This window comes from Pristiophorus japonicus, chromosome 30 (genome assembly GCF_044704955.1).
Source record: "Pristiophorus japonicus isolate sPriJap1 chromosome 30, sPriJap1.hap1, whole genome shotgun sequence".
Classification (NCBI taxonomy): Eukaryota; Metazoa; Chordata; class Chondrichthyes; family Pristiophoridae; genus Pristiophorus; species Pristiophorus japonicus.
This window is the reverse complement of record NC_092006.1, coordinates 4,574,342-4,587,149: the sequence shown is the minus strand read 5'-3', so window position 1 is coordinate 4,587,149 and position 12,808 is coordinate 4,574,342. Positions and strand designations below refer to the sequence as shown.

Genomic DNA, 12,808 nt, shown 5'->3' with positions numbered 1-12,808 from the left:
CTGTCCACCGCCGACAGGAGCGAGGAGAACAAAAGTGATCCTAAAACCGACCCGGCTGGAGTTTCTAATGTCTCCCTTATGCCATACCCCTCCGCCATCCACAATCTCACTCCCGGGCTCCCAGGGACGGAGAGCAGGGTCGCTCAAGGTGCCTGTCCCAGGACAACATCACCCAATCATAGCCCAAACCCGAAATACCAGGGGGGTGAGGGGGCACTAGGGGGAGTGTGGGGGAGGGGGAGTGTGGGGGAGGGGGAGTGTGGGGGAAAGGGAGTGTGGGAGATGGGGGTGTGGGTGAGGGGTAGACTGGGGGAGTGGGGAGACTGGGGGAGGGGGAGTGTGGGCGAGGGGGAGTGTGGGGGAGGGGGAGTGTGGGCGAGGGGGAGTGTGGAGGAGGGGGAGTGTGTGGGGAGGGGGAGACTGGGGGAGGGGGAGTGTGTGGGGAGGGAGAGACTGGGGGATGGGGAGAGTGTGGGGAAGGGGAGTGTGGGAGATGGGGAGTGTGGGGAGGAGGAGTTTGGGGGAGGATGAATGTGGGGAGCGGGAGGGGAGCAGGAGTGTGGGGGAGGGGAAGACTGGGGGAGGGGGAGACGGGCGGAGAGGGAGATTGGGGGAGGGGGGAGTGTGGGAGAGGGGAGTGTGGGGAGGAGAGACTGGGGGAGGGGAGACTGGGGGAGGGGGGAGGGAGAGGGAGCAGGGAGGGGCCGGGGAGGGGAGGGGGAAGGTGGAGGAGGGGGAGAGGGGAGGGGGAGGGGGTCGAGTTTACCTACCACGAGGGTGAGGGGTCGTTTCCAGGACGTGACGCCAATCAGCCCGGCCAACAGCACCTGCAGCAAGAAGTAACGGCCCGGTTAATGACTGGAAGCCGATCTCTGCCCGAGATCCCCGAGGTCTCCCGCCCAGAACACTGTCTGCCGTGGTGTCTGAGCATTGCTCCGGGGAAGTGCCCGGAGATGGGTCATTACGTTAAAGGCGCTATCTAAATACAGGTTGTTGTTAGAGACACGGAAACAGACAGAGACACACAGGGCCCAGACACCCAGACACTCAAACAGGCACCGAGACTCCCAAACAGGGACCCAGACAGGGCCCCAGACATTCCCAGAAACCCAGACACCCCCAGAAACCCAGACAGGGCCCCAGATACTCCCAGAAACCCAGACAGGGCCCCAGACACCCAGACAGGGCCCCAGACACTCCCAGAAACCCAGACAGGGCCCCAGACACCCAGACACGGCCCCAGACACTCCCAGAAACCCAGACAGGGCCCAGACACCCAGACACTCAAACAGGCACCGAGACTCGCAAACAGGGCCCCAGACAGGGCCCCAGACATTCCCAGAAACCCAGACAGGGCCCCAGATACTCCCAGAAACCCAGACACCCCCAGAAACCCAGACAGGGCCCCAGACACTCCCAGAAACCCAGACAGGCCCCCAGACACTCCCAGACACCCAGACAGGGCCCCAGACACCCCCAGATACCCAGACAGGGCCCCAGACACACAGACAAGGCCCCAGACACCCAGACAGGGCCCCAGACACCCAGACGTGCCTCAGACACCCAGACAGGGCCCCAGACAGGCACCGAGACTTCCAGACAGGCCCCGAGACACCCAGACAGGCCCCGAGACACCCAGACAGGGCCCAAACACCCAGACATGCACCGACTCTCCCAGACAGGGCCCCAGGCACTCCCAGACAGGGCTCCAGAGGTGCAGACAGCGCTCCAGAGATACCGACAGCGCTCCAGACACCCAGACAGGGCCCCCAGACAGGGCCCCAGATACCCAGACAGGGCCCAGACCTCCAGACAGGGCCCCAGACACCCAGACAGGGCCCCAGACACCCAGACAGGGCCCCAGACACCCAGACAAGACCCCAGACATCCAGACAGGGCCCAGAAAATGTGCTGGATTTTGGGGGGGAAGTGTTGCGGGACTTTTCCGTGCTTGGAATCGGCCATGAGGTCATTCTTCGCAAGATGCTGCCTGCCGAATCCCTCGACCTGAGCAAGGCCATCGCGATAGCCCAGGATTTCATGTCCCCGAACGATAACACCAAACAGATATCATTGCAGCATCGAAGCTCACCGGCACGTACAGTGCATAAAATAAGGCCGTTAGCAGGCAGAACTGTACCTGGCAGGGTCTACCCGCCCGCAGAGGCCAGGCCTAGGATGACTCAGAGCCCGCCGTGGGGCGTGAACACGAACCCATTAACGCCATGTTGGCGCTGCGGAGGGGTAATCGTCGGGTCCATCAATGTCGATTCAAGCACTACGTGAGCAAGGGCTGCGGGACAATGGGGCACCTCCGGTGAGTGTGCAGATGTGCTGCGATTCACCACGTGGCAGAGTCGGCAGAGGATGATCGATCCGGCGCGGATCACGCCTGAACAAGTAAGAGAGGCAACTCAACCCGAGGCCGAAGAGGAAGAAGTGGATGGGGTACACACCTTCACCACCAAGAGCCCTCCTGTAATGCTGAAAGTCAAATTAAACGGCATTCCAGTTTCCACGGAATTGGACACGGGGGGGGGGCGAGTCAGTCAATTATGAGCCAGAAGGCTTTTGAGAAACTGTGGGGCAACAAGGCACAAAGGCCCAAACTGAGCCCGGTCCACACCAAGCTGCGCACTTACACCAAAGAGCTCATACCAGTCATTGGCAGTGCGGCAGTGAAGGTATCGTACGATGGAGCTGTGTATGATCTATCACTATGGATTGGACCAGGCGATGGCCCAACGCTGTTCGGCAGAAGCTGGCTCGGAAAGATTCGATGGAACTGGGACGACATCAAAGCGCTGCCTTCGGTGGATGATGCCTCGAGCGCTCAAGTGCTAAACAAATTCCCGTCCTTATTCGGGCCAGGCATCGGCAACTTCACAGGCGCCAAGGTGCAGATCCATCTAGTCCCTGATGCACGGCCCGTTCATCACAAGGCCCGAGCGGTTCCATACATGATGCGAGAGAAAGTCGAGATCGAGCTGGACACACTTCAACGAGAAGGAACCATATTGCCAGTCGAGTTCAACGAGTGGGCCAGTCCAATCGTGCCGGTGTTGAAGAGCGACGGGACGGTCAGAATCTGCGGGGGCGACAAGGTAACGATCAACCGAGTCTCGTTACAGGACCAGTATCCACTACCCAAGGTGGATGACCTGTTCGCAATGTTAGCAGGTGGGGGGCAAGTCGTTCACCAAAATGGATCTAACCTCCGCTTACATGACACAGGAGCTGGCTGAATCTTCGAAAAGATTGACGTGCATCAACACGCACAGATGACTGTTCATGTACCACAGGTGCCCCTTTGGGATTCGTTCGACGGTGGCCATGGAACATGGAGAGTCTGCTGAAATCGGTTCCGCGCACCGTGGTGTTCCAAGACTGGCCGCAACACCATCGAACACCTGCACAATCTGGAAGAGGTTCTCAAGCGACTGGACAGAGTGGGACTCAGGCTGAAACGCTCCAAGTGTGTTTTCCTGGCGCCAGAGGTCGAATTTCTGGGGAGAAAGATTGCGGCGGATGGCATCAGGCCCACGGACTCCAAGACGGAGGCCATCAAGAACGCACCCAGACCACAGAATGTGACGGAGCTGCGTTCGTTCCTGGGACTCCTCAACTATTTTGGTAACTTTCTACCGGGGTTGAGCGCCTTGCTGGAACCGTTGCATTTATTGCTACGCAAAGGTGATGACTGGGTTTGGGGTAAATCTCAAGAGACAGCCTTTAATAAGGCCAGAAACCTGCTATATCCCAACAAGTTACTTGTATTGTATGACCCGTGTAAACGTTTAGTACTAGCTTGTACTGGGTCGGTTGTGTGTTACAGCAAGCCAATGTGTCAGGCAAACAGCAACCGGTTGCATACACATCCAGAAGTCTATCTAAGGCTGAAAGAGCCTGCAGTGTGGTTGAGAAAGAAGTATTAGCATGCGTATACGGGGTTAAGAAAATGCACCAATACCTATTTGGGCTCCGGTTTGAGCTCGAAACCGACCACAAGCCGCTCATTTCGTTGTTCTCAGAAAGCAAAGGTATTAATGCTTCATCCCACCTCCAAAGATGGGCACTAACGTTATCTGCGTATGACGATGTAATCCGCCACAGGCCAGGCACGGAGAACTGCGCCGATGCCCTCAGTCGGCTGCCATTGGCCACCACCGGGGTGGAAATGGCGCAACCCGCAGACTTGCTCCTTGTAATGGATGCTTTTGAGAGCGAAGGGGTCACCCATCACGGCTCGCCAGATCAGGACCTGGACCAGCCAGGACCCGGTGCTATCACTAGTAAAAAGCTGCGTCCTCAATGGAGGCTGGTCGGCGGTTCCCAGGGGAAATGCAAGACCAAATGAAGCCGTTCCAGCGACGCAAGGACGAAATGTCCATCCATTCGGACTGTCTCCTACGGGGGGAATCGTGTAATTTTGCCAAAAAAAGGCAGGGAAACGTTTATACGCGACCTTCACAGCACCCACCCAGGCATAGTCATGGTGAAGGCTATCGCCAGGTCGCACGTTCGGTGGCCCGGCATTGACTCGGAATTGGAGCCGTGCGTACACCAACGCAACACTTGCTCACAGTTGAGCAACGCACCAAGGGAGGCCCCACTGAGCCTGTGGTCATGGCCCTCCAAACCCTGGTCCAGGGTCCACGTAGATTTCGCTGGCCCCTTTCTAGGAAAGATGTTCCTAGTAGCAGTGGACACTCACTCTAAATGGATTGAATGTATAATAATGTCGTCATGTACGTCCACTGCCACCATTGAAAGCCTCCGGGCCATGTTCGCTAGCCATGGTTTGCCCGACGTCCTTGTTAGTGACAATGGACCGTGTTTCACCAGCTCGGAATTCAACGAGTTCATGACCCGCAATGGCATCAAGCATGTCAGGTCTGCGCCGTTTAAGCCCGCATCCAATGGTCAAGCGGGACGGGCAGTCCAAACCATCCAGCAGAGCTTGAAACGCGTTGATGGACGGTTCCCTGCAGACCCGGTTATCTCCGATTCTGTTCAGCTACCGCACGCGACCCCACTCGCTTACCGGGGTTTCCCCCGGCAGAATTGCTAATGAAGAGAGCACTCAAAACCAGGCTCTCCTTAGTCCACCCGGATCCCAATGATCACGTAGAAACCCTGTGTCACCGGCATAACGTGTACCACGATCGCGCGGCTGTATCACGTGACATTGAGGTCAATGACCCCCTGTGTTGGTTCTCAATTACGGTCATGGTCCCAAATGGGTTGCTGGCACTGTGTTAGCCCAGGAGGGGTACAGAGTGTTTGTTGCCAAACTTTTGAACGGTCAAACGTGCAGAAAGCACTTGGATCAGACCAAACTGCGGTTCACTGACAACCAGGAACAGTTTGAAGAGGACAGTACCATCATCGATCCACCTACACACACCCAACCAGCAATCGACCTCGCGGTCAACCACGAGGATGAACCCACCATGCCCGACAGTCCGATCAGACCAGCCACATCACAGTGCTGCAATGATCCAACCAACTCACCCAGGCCAGGACTTCAACTCAGGCGATCAACCCGGGAACACAGAGCTCCGGATCACCTCAACTCGCAAATAACTTGTACTCAACTCGCAAATAACTTGTATGGAGTGGAGGGTAGCTAATGTAACCCCACTTTTTAAAAAAGGAGGGAGAGAGAAAACAGGGAATTATAGACCGGTCAGCCTGACATCGGTAGTGGGTAAAATGATGGAATCAATTATTAAGGATGTCATAGCAGTGCATTTGGAAAGAGGTGACATGATAGGTCCAAGTCAGCATGGATTTGTGAAAGGGAAATCATGCTTGACAAATCTTCTGGAATTTTTTGAGGATGTTTCCAGTAGAGTGGATAAGGGAGAACCAGTTGATGTGGTATATTTGGACTTTCAGAAGGCGTTCGACAAGGTCCCACACAAGAGATTGATGTGCAAAGTTAGAGCACATGGGATTGGGGGTAGTGTACTGACATGGATTGAGAACTGGTAGTCAGACAGGAAGCAAAGAGTAGGAGTAAATGGGTACTTTTCAGAATGGCAGGCAGTGACTAGTGGGGTACCGCAAGGTTCTGTGCTGGGGCCCCAGCTGTTTACACTGTACATTAATGATTTAGACGAGGGGATTAAATGTAGTATCTCCAAATTTGTGGATGACACTAAGTTGGGTGGCAGTGTGAGCTGCGAGGAGGATGCTGTGAGGCTGCAGAGCGACTTGGATAGGTTAGGTGAGTGGGCAAATGCATGGCAGATGAAGTATAATGTGGATAAATGTGAGGTTATCCACTTTGGTGGTAAAAACAGAGAGACAGACTATTATCTGAATGGTGACAGATTAGGAAAAGGGGAGGTGCAAAGAGACCTGGGTGTCATGGTACATCAGTCATTGAAGGTTGGCATGCAGGTACAGCAGGCGGTTAAGAAAGCAAATGGCATGTTGGCCTTCATAGCAAGGGGATTTGAGTACAGGGGCAGGGAGGTGTTGCTACAGTTGCACAGGGCATTGGTGAGGCCACACCTGGAGTATTGTGTACAGTTTTGGTCTCCTAACCTGAGGAAGGACATTCTTGCTATTGAGGGAGTGCAGCGAAGGTTCACCAGACTGATTCCCGGGATGGCGGGACTGACCTATCAAGAAAGACTGGATCAACTGGGCTTGTGTTCACTGGAGTTCAGAAGAATGAGAGGGGACCTCATAGAAACATTTAAAATTCTGACGGGGTTAGACAGGTTAGATGCAGGAAGAATGTTCCCAATGTTGGGGAAGTCCAGAACCAGAGGTCACAGTCTAAGGATAAGGGATAAGCCATTTAGGACCGAGATGCGGAAGAACTTCTTCACCCAGAGAGTGGTGAACCTGTGGAATTCTCTACCACAGAAAGTTGTTGAGGCCAATTCACTAAATATATTCAAAAAGGAGTTAGATGAGGTCCTTACTACTAGGGGGATCAAGGGGTATGGCGAGAAAGCAGGAATGGGGTACTGAAGTTGAATGTTCAGCCATGAACTCATTGAATGGCGGTGCAGGCTAGAAGGGCCGAATGGCCTACTCCTGCACCTATTTTCTATGTTTCTATGTTTCTATAAGACTTTGGGGAGGGCTGGGGAATGATGTTACGTATGTAAACATTACCAATGTGTAAGACTTGCCACCAGGGGGCGCACCTGTGGGAGACCCAAGGGTCACCTGCACACCCCGGGCAAGCAGGTATAAAAGGCAGTCTACCACGCTGCATCCTCACCCTGGAGTTACAATAAAGAGGCCAAGGTCACAACAGTTTGAGCTTAAGCAGGGGCTAGATAGCCTACTCCTGTTCCTAATTCTTATATACAGTCGGGCGTACAACAAAACAAATCTCTCAAGAATACCAACGGCAGCCATAGCCGCGTGAAAGTTCGTGATCTGTTACTCGTCGCCAATTGTTATGTTCAGAATAACTCCACAAGACTGTACACTGTGAGCTGAAACTGATGTGACCTTGGCCTCCTTAGTGTAACCTTTTATACCTGCTTGCCCAGGCGGGGGGGGGGGGGGGGTGTGTGTGCAGGTGACCCTTGGGTCTCCAACAGGTGCGCCCCCTGGTGGCAAGTCTTACACACTAGTAAAGATTACACACATAACATTGTTAAATCGACAAAACTGCGAGTCAGGTGCTGTGTGGGAGTCCCCGCCTGTGCCAGACGAGCGTCATGCTGGTGGGACAAGACAACACTTGCCCAGAATCTTGTTGTTGTGTGTGTGAGAGAGCGCCACAATGCAGCACTTCTAACTAATCGGCTTTAACCTCAGCAGTGGTCAAACACAGTCTGCCTGCCCCGACCATCATATTTGAGCAATATATTTTTTCAAATCTCCCCCCCCGCCCCACCCCGAGATGTCTGCGCTCCTCAAATTCTGCCCTTTTTGAACAGCCCTCATTATAACTGCTTAAACATCGGTGGCTGTGCCTTCAGCTGCCTGGGCCCCAAGCTCTGGAACTCCCTCCCTAAACCTCTCCGCCTCTCTCTCCTCCTTTAAGACGCTCCTTAAAACCTCCCTCTTTGACCCAGTTTTTGGTCGCCTGCTGCAATTTCTTCTTCTCTGACTTGATGTCAAATTCATCTATGCTTTGTCACACTGCTGTGAAACGCCTGAGGGCATTGTACTATGTCAAAGGCACTATATAAATACAAGTTATTATAATTAATGTTAATGTTAAGGACCGAGCAGCACTGTTCTGCTCTGTGACCAGTTTGTCTGCTTTAATCTGATCTTGGGGGAGTTTCAAGGCCTTGTTGCGACTTCCTTTAGTGTCTGGAGTCGGGTTATCAATGCTTTTTGCATTTTTAACCAACAACGTTACAGTTTATCACTTCAGCTCTGTAAAACTGTTCAGTATAAAGGGTCCCATAGATGAAACATTCTCCCATACCGAGGAGGTAAATGGACTTAAAGTGCCGTAAGCTACAAGAAAGATTGGATCAACTGGGTTTGTATTCACTGGAGTTCAGAAGAATGAGAGGGGACCTCATAGAAACGTTTAAAATTCTGACGGGTTTAGACAGGTTCGATGCAGGAAGAATGTTCCCGATGTTGGGGAAGTCCAGAACCAGGGGACATAGTCTAAGGATAAGGGGTAAACCATTTAGGACCGAGATGAGGAGAAACTCCTTCACCCAGAGAGTGGTGAACCTGTGGAATTCTCTACCACAGAAATTAGTTGAGGCCAATTCACTGGGAGTTAGATGAAGTCCTTACTACTCGGGGGATCAAGGGGTATGGCGAGAAAGCAGGAAGGGGGTACTGAAGTTGCATGTTTAGCCATGAACTCATTGAATGGCGGTGCAGGCTAGAAGGGCTGAATGGCCTACTCCTGCACCTATTTTCTATGTTTTCTATGGTTACAGATCTAGAGCTGGTAATTGGGATAAAACTGGATAACCTCTTGTTGGATGGAGCAGATATAATGATAAGTACTGCTGTATTCGATTCCCTGCAGTACTTACCATTATATCTGCTCCGTCCAACAAAAGGTCATCCAGTCTAATCCCAATTACCAGCTCCAGGTCCGTAGCCCTGCAGGTTATTGCACTTTAGGTCTATTTATCCCCTCGTTATGGGAGAATGTTTCGTCTATGGGTGATCTCCTGGATGGGTCGGAGAGGAATTTTCCCAGATTTTTCCTCCCTAAATTGGCCTGGGTTTTTAATCTGGTTTTTGCCTCTCCCAGGAGATCACGTGGCTCCGGTCGGGGTGGAGTGTAGAATGTTTCAGTGCAAGGGGTGTCGCAGTTGTGTGAGGCGGACTGGTTGGGCTGGGTACCCTTTGCCTTTCCGTCATTGTTCTTATGTAAATTGGCCTGGGTTGTTTATCTGGTTTTGCCCCGCCCAGGAGATCACATGGTTTCAGGTGGGGTGGAATGTATATGTTGTGATGCACGAGCTATCCTAATTGTTTGGGACAGGCTCAATGAACATGATGGTCTTAACCTGTTGGTCATTGTTCATATGTTCGTTGAGGAAGTGCAGCGAAGGTTCACCAGACTGATTCCTGGGATGGGGGGGATTGTGCTGTGAGGAGAGATTGAGACTGGGCTGATATTCTCTAGAGTTTAGAAGAATGAGAGGTGATCTCATTGAAACATACAACATTCTTACAGGGCTTGACAGGGTAGATGCAGGGAGGGTGTTTCCCCCCGGACTGGGGAGTCTAGAACCAGGGGTCACACAGTCTCAGGATAAGGGCTCGGTCATTTAGGACTGAGGTGAGGAGGAATTTCTTCACTCAGAGGGGGGTGAATCTTTGGGATTCTCTGCCCCAGAGGGCTGTGGAGGCTCAGTCGTTGAGTATATTCAAGGCCGATAGATTTTTGGGAATCGAGGTATGTGGGGAAGGTGAAACTGAGATGGAAGATCAGCTGTGATCTTGTGTTCACAGCGATGGCTCAGAGACGTGGACCATGTACAGCAGACACCTCAAGTCGCTGGAGAAATACCACCAAGATGTCGCCGCCAAGATCCTGAAAATCCCCTGAGAGGACAGACGCACCAACGTTAGCGTCCTCGACCAGGCCCAACATCCCCAGCATCGAAGCACTGACCACACTCGACCAACTCCGCTGGGCGGGCCACATTGTCCGCATGCCCAAGACACGAGACTCCCAAAGCAAGCGCTCTACTCGGAACTCCTTCACGGCAGGCGAGCCCCAGGCAGGCAGAGGGAAACATAGAAACATAGAGAGTAGGCTATTCGGCCCTTCGAGCCTGCACCACCATTCAATAAGATCATGGCTGATCATTCCCTCAGTACCCCTTTCCTGCTTTCTCTCCATACCCCTTGATCCCTTTAGACGTAAGGGCCATACCTAACTCCCTCTTGAATATATCCAATGAACTGACATCAACAACTCTCTGCGGTAGAGAATTCCACAGGTTCACAATTCTCTGAGTGAAGAAGTTTCTCCTCATCTCAGTCCTAAATGGCTTACCCCTTATCCTTAGACTGTGTCCCCTGGTTCTGGACTTCCTCAACATCAGGAACATGCTTCCTGCATCTAACTTGTCCAGATGCATCAGAATTTTATATGTTTCTATGAGATCCCCTCTCATCCTTCTAACCTCCAGTGAATACAGGCCCAGTCGATCCAGTCTCTCCTCATATGTCAGTCCTGCCATCCCGGGAATCAGTCTGGTGAACCTTCACTGCACTCCCTCAAGGACACGTTACAAGGGACGCCCTCAAAGCCTCCCTGATAAAGTGCAACATCCCCACCGACACCTGGGAGTCCCTGGCCAAAGACCAGTCCGCCCTGAGTGGAGGAAGTGCATCCGGGAGGGTGCTGAGCACCTCGAGTCTCGATGCCGAGAGCGTGCAGAAAATAAAGCGCAGGCAGCGGAAGGAGCGTATGGCAAACCAGCGGGATCTCACCCTCCCCTTCCCTCAACGACTATCTGTCCCACCTGTGACAGGGACTGTGGTTCCCGTATTGGACTGTTCAGCCACCTAAGGACTCATTTTTAGAGTGGAAGCAAGTCTTCCTCGATTCCGAGGGACCGCCTATGATGATGATAAGAACATAAGAAATAGGAGCAGGAGTCGACCATTCGGCCCCTTGAGCCTGCTCCGCCATTTAATACAATCATGGCTGATCCGATCATGGACTCAGCTCCTCTTCCCTGCCCGCCCCCTTATCGGTTAAGAAACTGTCTATCTCTATCTTAAATTTATTCAATGTCCCGGCTACCACAGCTCTCTGAGGCAGCGAATTCCACAGATTTACAACCCTCTGAGAGAAGAAATTTCTCCTCATCTCAGTTTTAAATGAGCGGCCCCTTATTCTAAGACCATGCCCCCTAGTTCTAGTCTCCCCCATCAGTGGAAACATCCTCTCTGCATCCACCTTGTCAAGCCCCCACATAATCTTATACGTTTCGATAAGATCACCTCTCATTCTTCTGAATTTCAATGAGCAGAGGCCCAACCTGCTCAACCTTTCCTCATAAGTCAACCCCCTCATCCCCGGAATCAACCGAGTGAACCTTCTCTGAACTGCCTCCAAAGCAAGTATATCCTTTCGTAAATATGGAAACCAAAACTGCACGCAGTACTCCAGGTGTGGCCTCACCAATACCCTGTATAACTGTAGCAAGACTTCCCTGCTTTTATACTCCATCCCCTTTGCAATAAAGGCCAAGATACCATTGGCCTTCCTGATCACTTGCTGTACCTGCATACTAACCTTTTGTGTTTCATGCACAAGTACCCCCAAGTCCCGCTGCACTGCAGCACTTTGCAATCTTTCTCCATTTAAATAATAACTTGCTCTTTGATTTTTTTCTGCCAAAGTGCATGACCTCACACTTTCCAACATTATACTTCATCTGCCAAATTTTTGCCCACTCACTTAGCCTGTCTATGGCCTTTTGCAGATTTTTTGTGTCCTCCTCATACATTGCTTTTCCTCCCATCTTTATATCGTCAGCAAACTTGGCTACGTTACACTCAGTCCCTTCTTCCAAGTCGTTAATATAGATTGTAAATAGTTGGGGTCCCAGCACTGATCCCTGTGGCACCCCATTAGTTACTGGTTGCCAACCAGAGAATGAACCATTTATCCCGACTCTCTGTTTTCTGTTTGTTAGCCAATCCTCTATCCATGCTAATATATTACCCCCAACCCCGTGAACTTTTATCTTGTGCAGTAACCTTTTATGTGGCACCTTGTCAAATGCCTTCTGGAAGTCCAAATACACCACATCCACTGGTTCCCCTTTATCCACCCTGTTCGTTACATCCTCAGAGAATTCCAGCAAATTTGTCAAACATGATTTCCCCATCATAAATCCAAGCTGACTCTGCCTGACCGAATTTTGCTTTTCCAAATGTCCTGCTACTGCTTCTTTAATAATGGACTCCAACATTTTCCCAACCACAGATGTTAGACTAACTGGTCTATAGTTTCCTGCTTTTTGTCTGCCTCCTTTTTTAAAATAGGGGCGTTACATTTGCAGTTTTCCAATCTGCTGGGACCTCCCCAGAATCCGGGGAATTTTGCTAAATTACAACCAATGCATCCACAATCCCTGCCGCTACTTCTCTTAAGACCCTAGGATGCAAGCCATCAGGTCCAGGGGATTTATCCGTCTTTAGTCCCATTATCTTACTGAGTACCACCTCCTTAGTGATTGTCGTTGTTCCTCCCCTGACAATATTCCAACAGTGGATAGTCAAGGGGCTATAGTGGGGTGGGGGCAGTTTCTCCCCCGCCTATAGCCCCCTTGACTATCCACTGTTGGAATATTGTTAGTGTCCTCTACGGCAAAGA

At 51.9% G+C, this 12,808-nt stretch overlaps 1 protein-coding gene across 1 annotated transcript in view; it reads right to left on the bottom strand.

Annotated features, from left to right (window-relative positions):
- LOC139240091 (thialysine N-epsilon-acetyltransferase-like) overlaps positions 1-2,227 on the bottom strand; it is a 6,758-nt gene extending 4,531 nt beyond the window's left edge. The window contains exons 1-2 of the mRNA XM_070868467.1: positions 2,215-2,227; positions 771-827 (exon numbers count right to left, since the gene is read on the bottom strand). Of these exons, the coding sequence (XP_070724568.1) occupies positions 771-827; positions 2,215-2,227 (70 nt within the window). The remainder of the gene's footprint in view (positions 1-770; positions 828-2,214) is intronic.
- Positions 2,228-12,808: the final 10,581 nt, after the last annotated feature.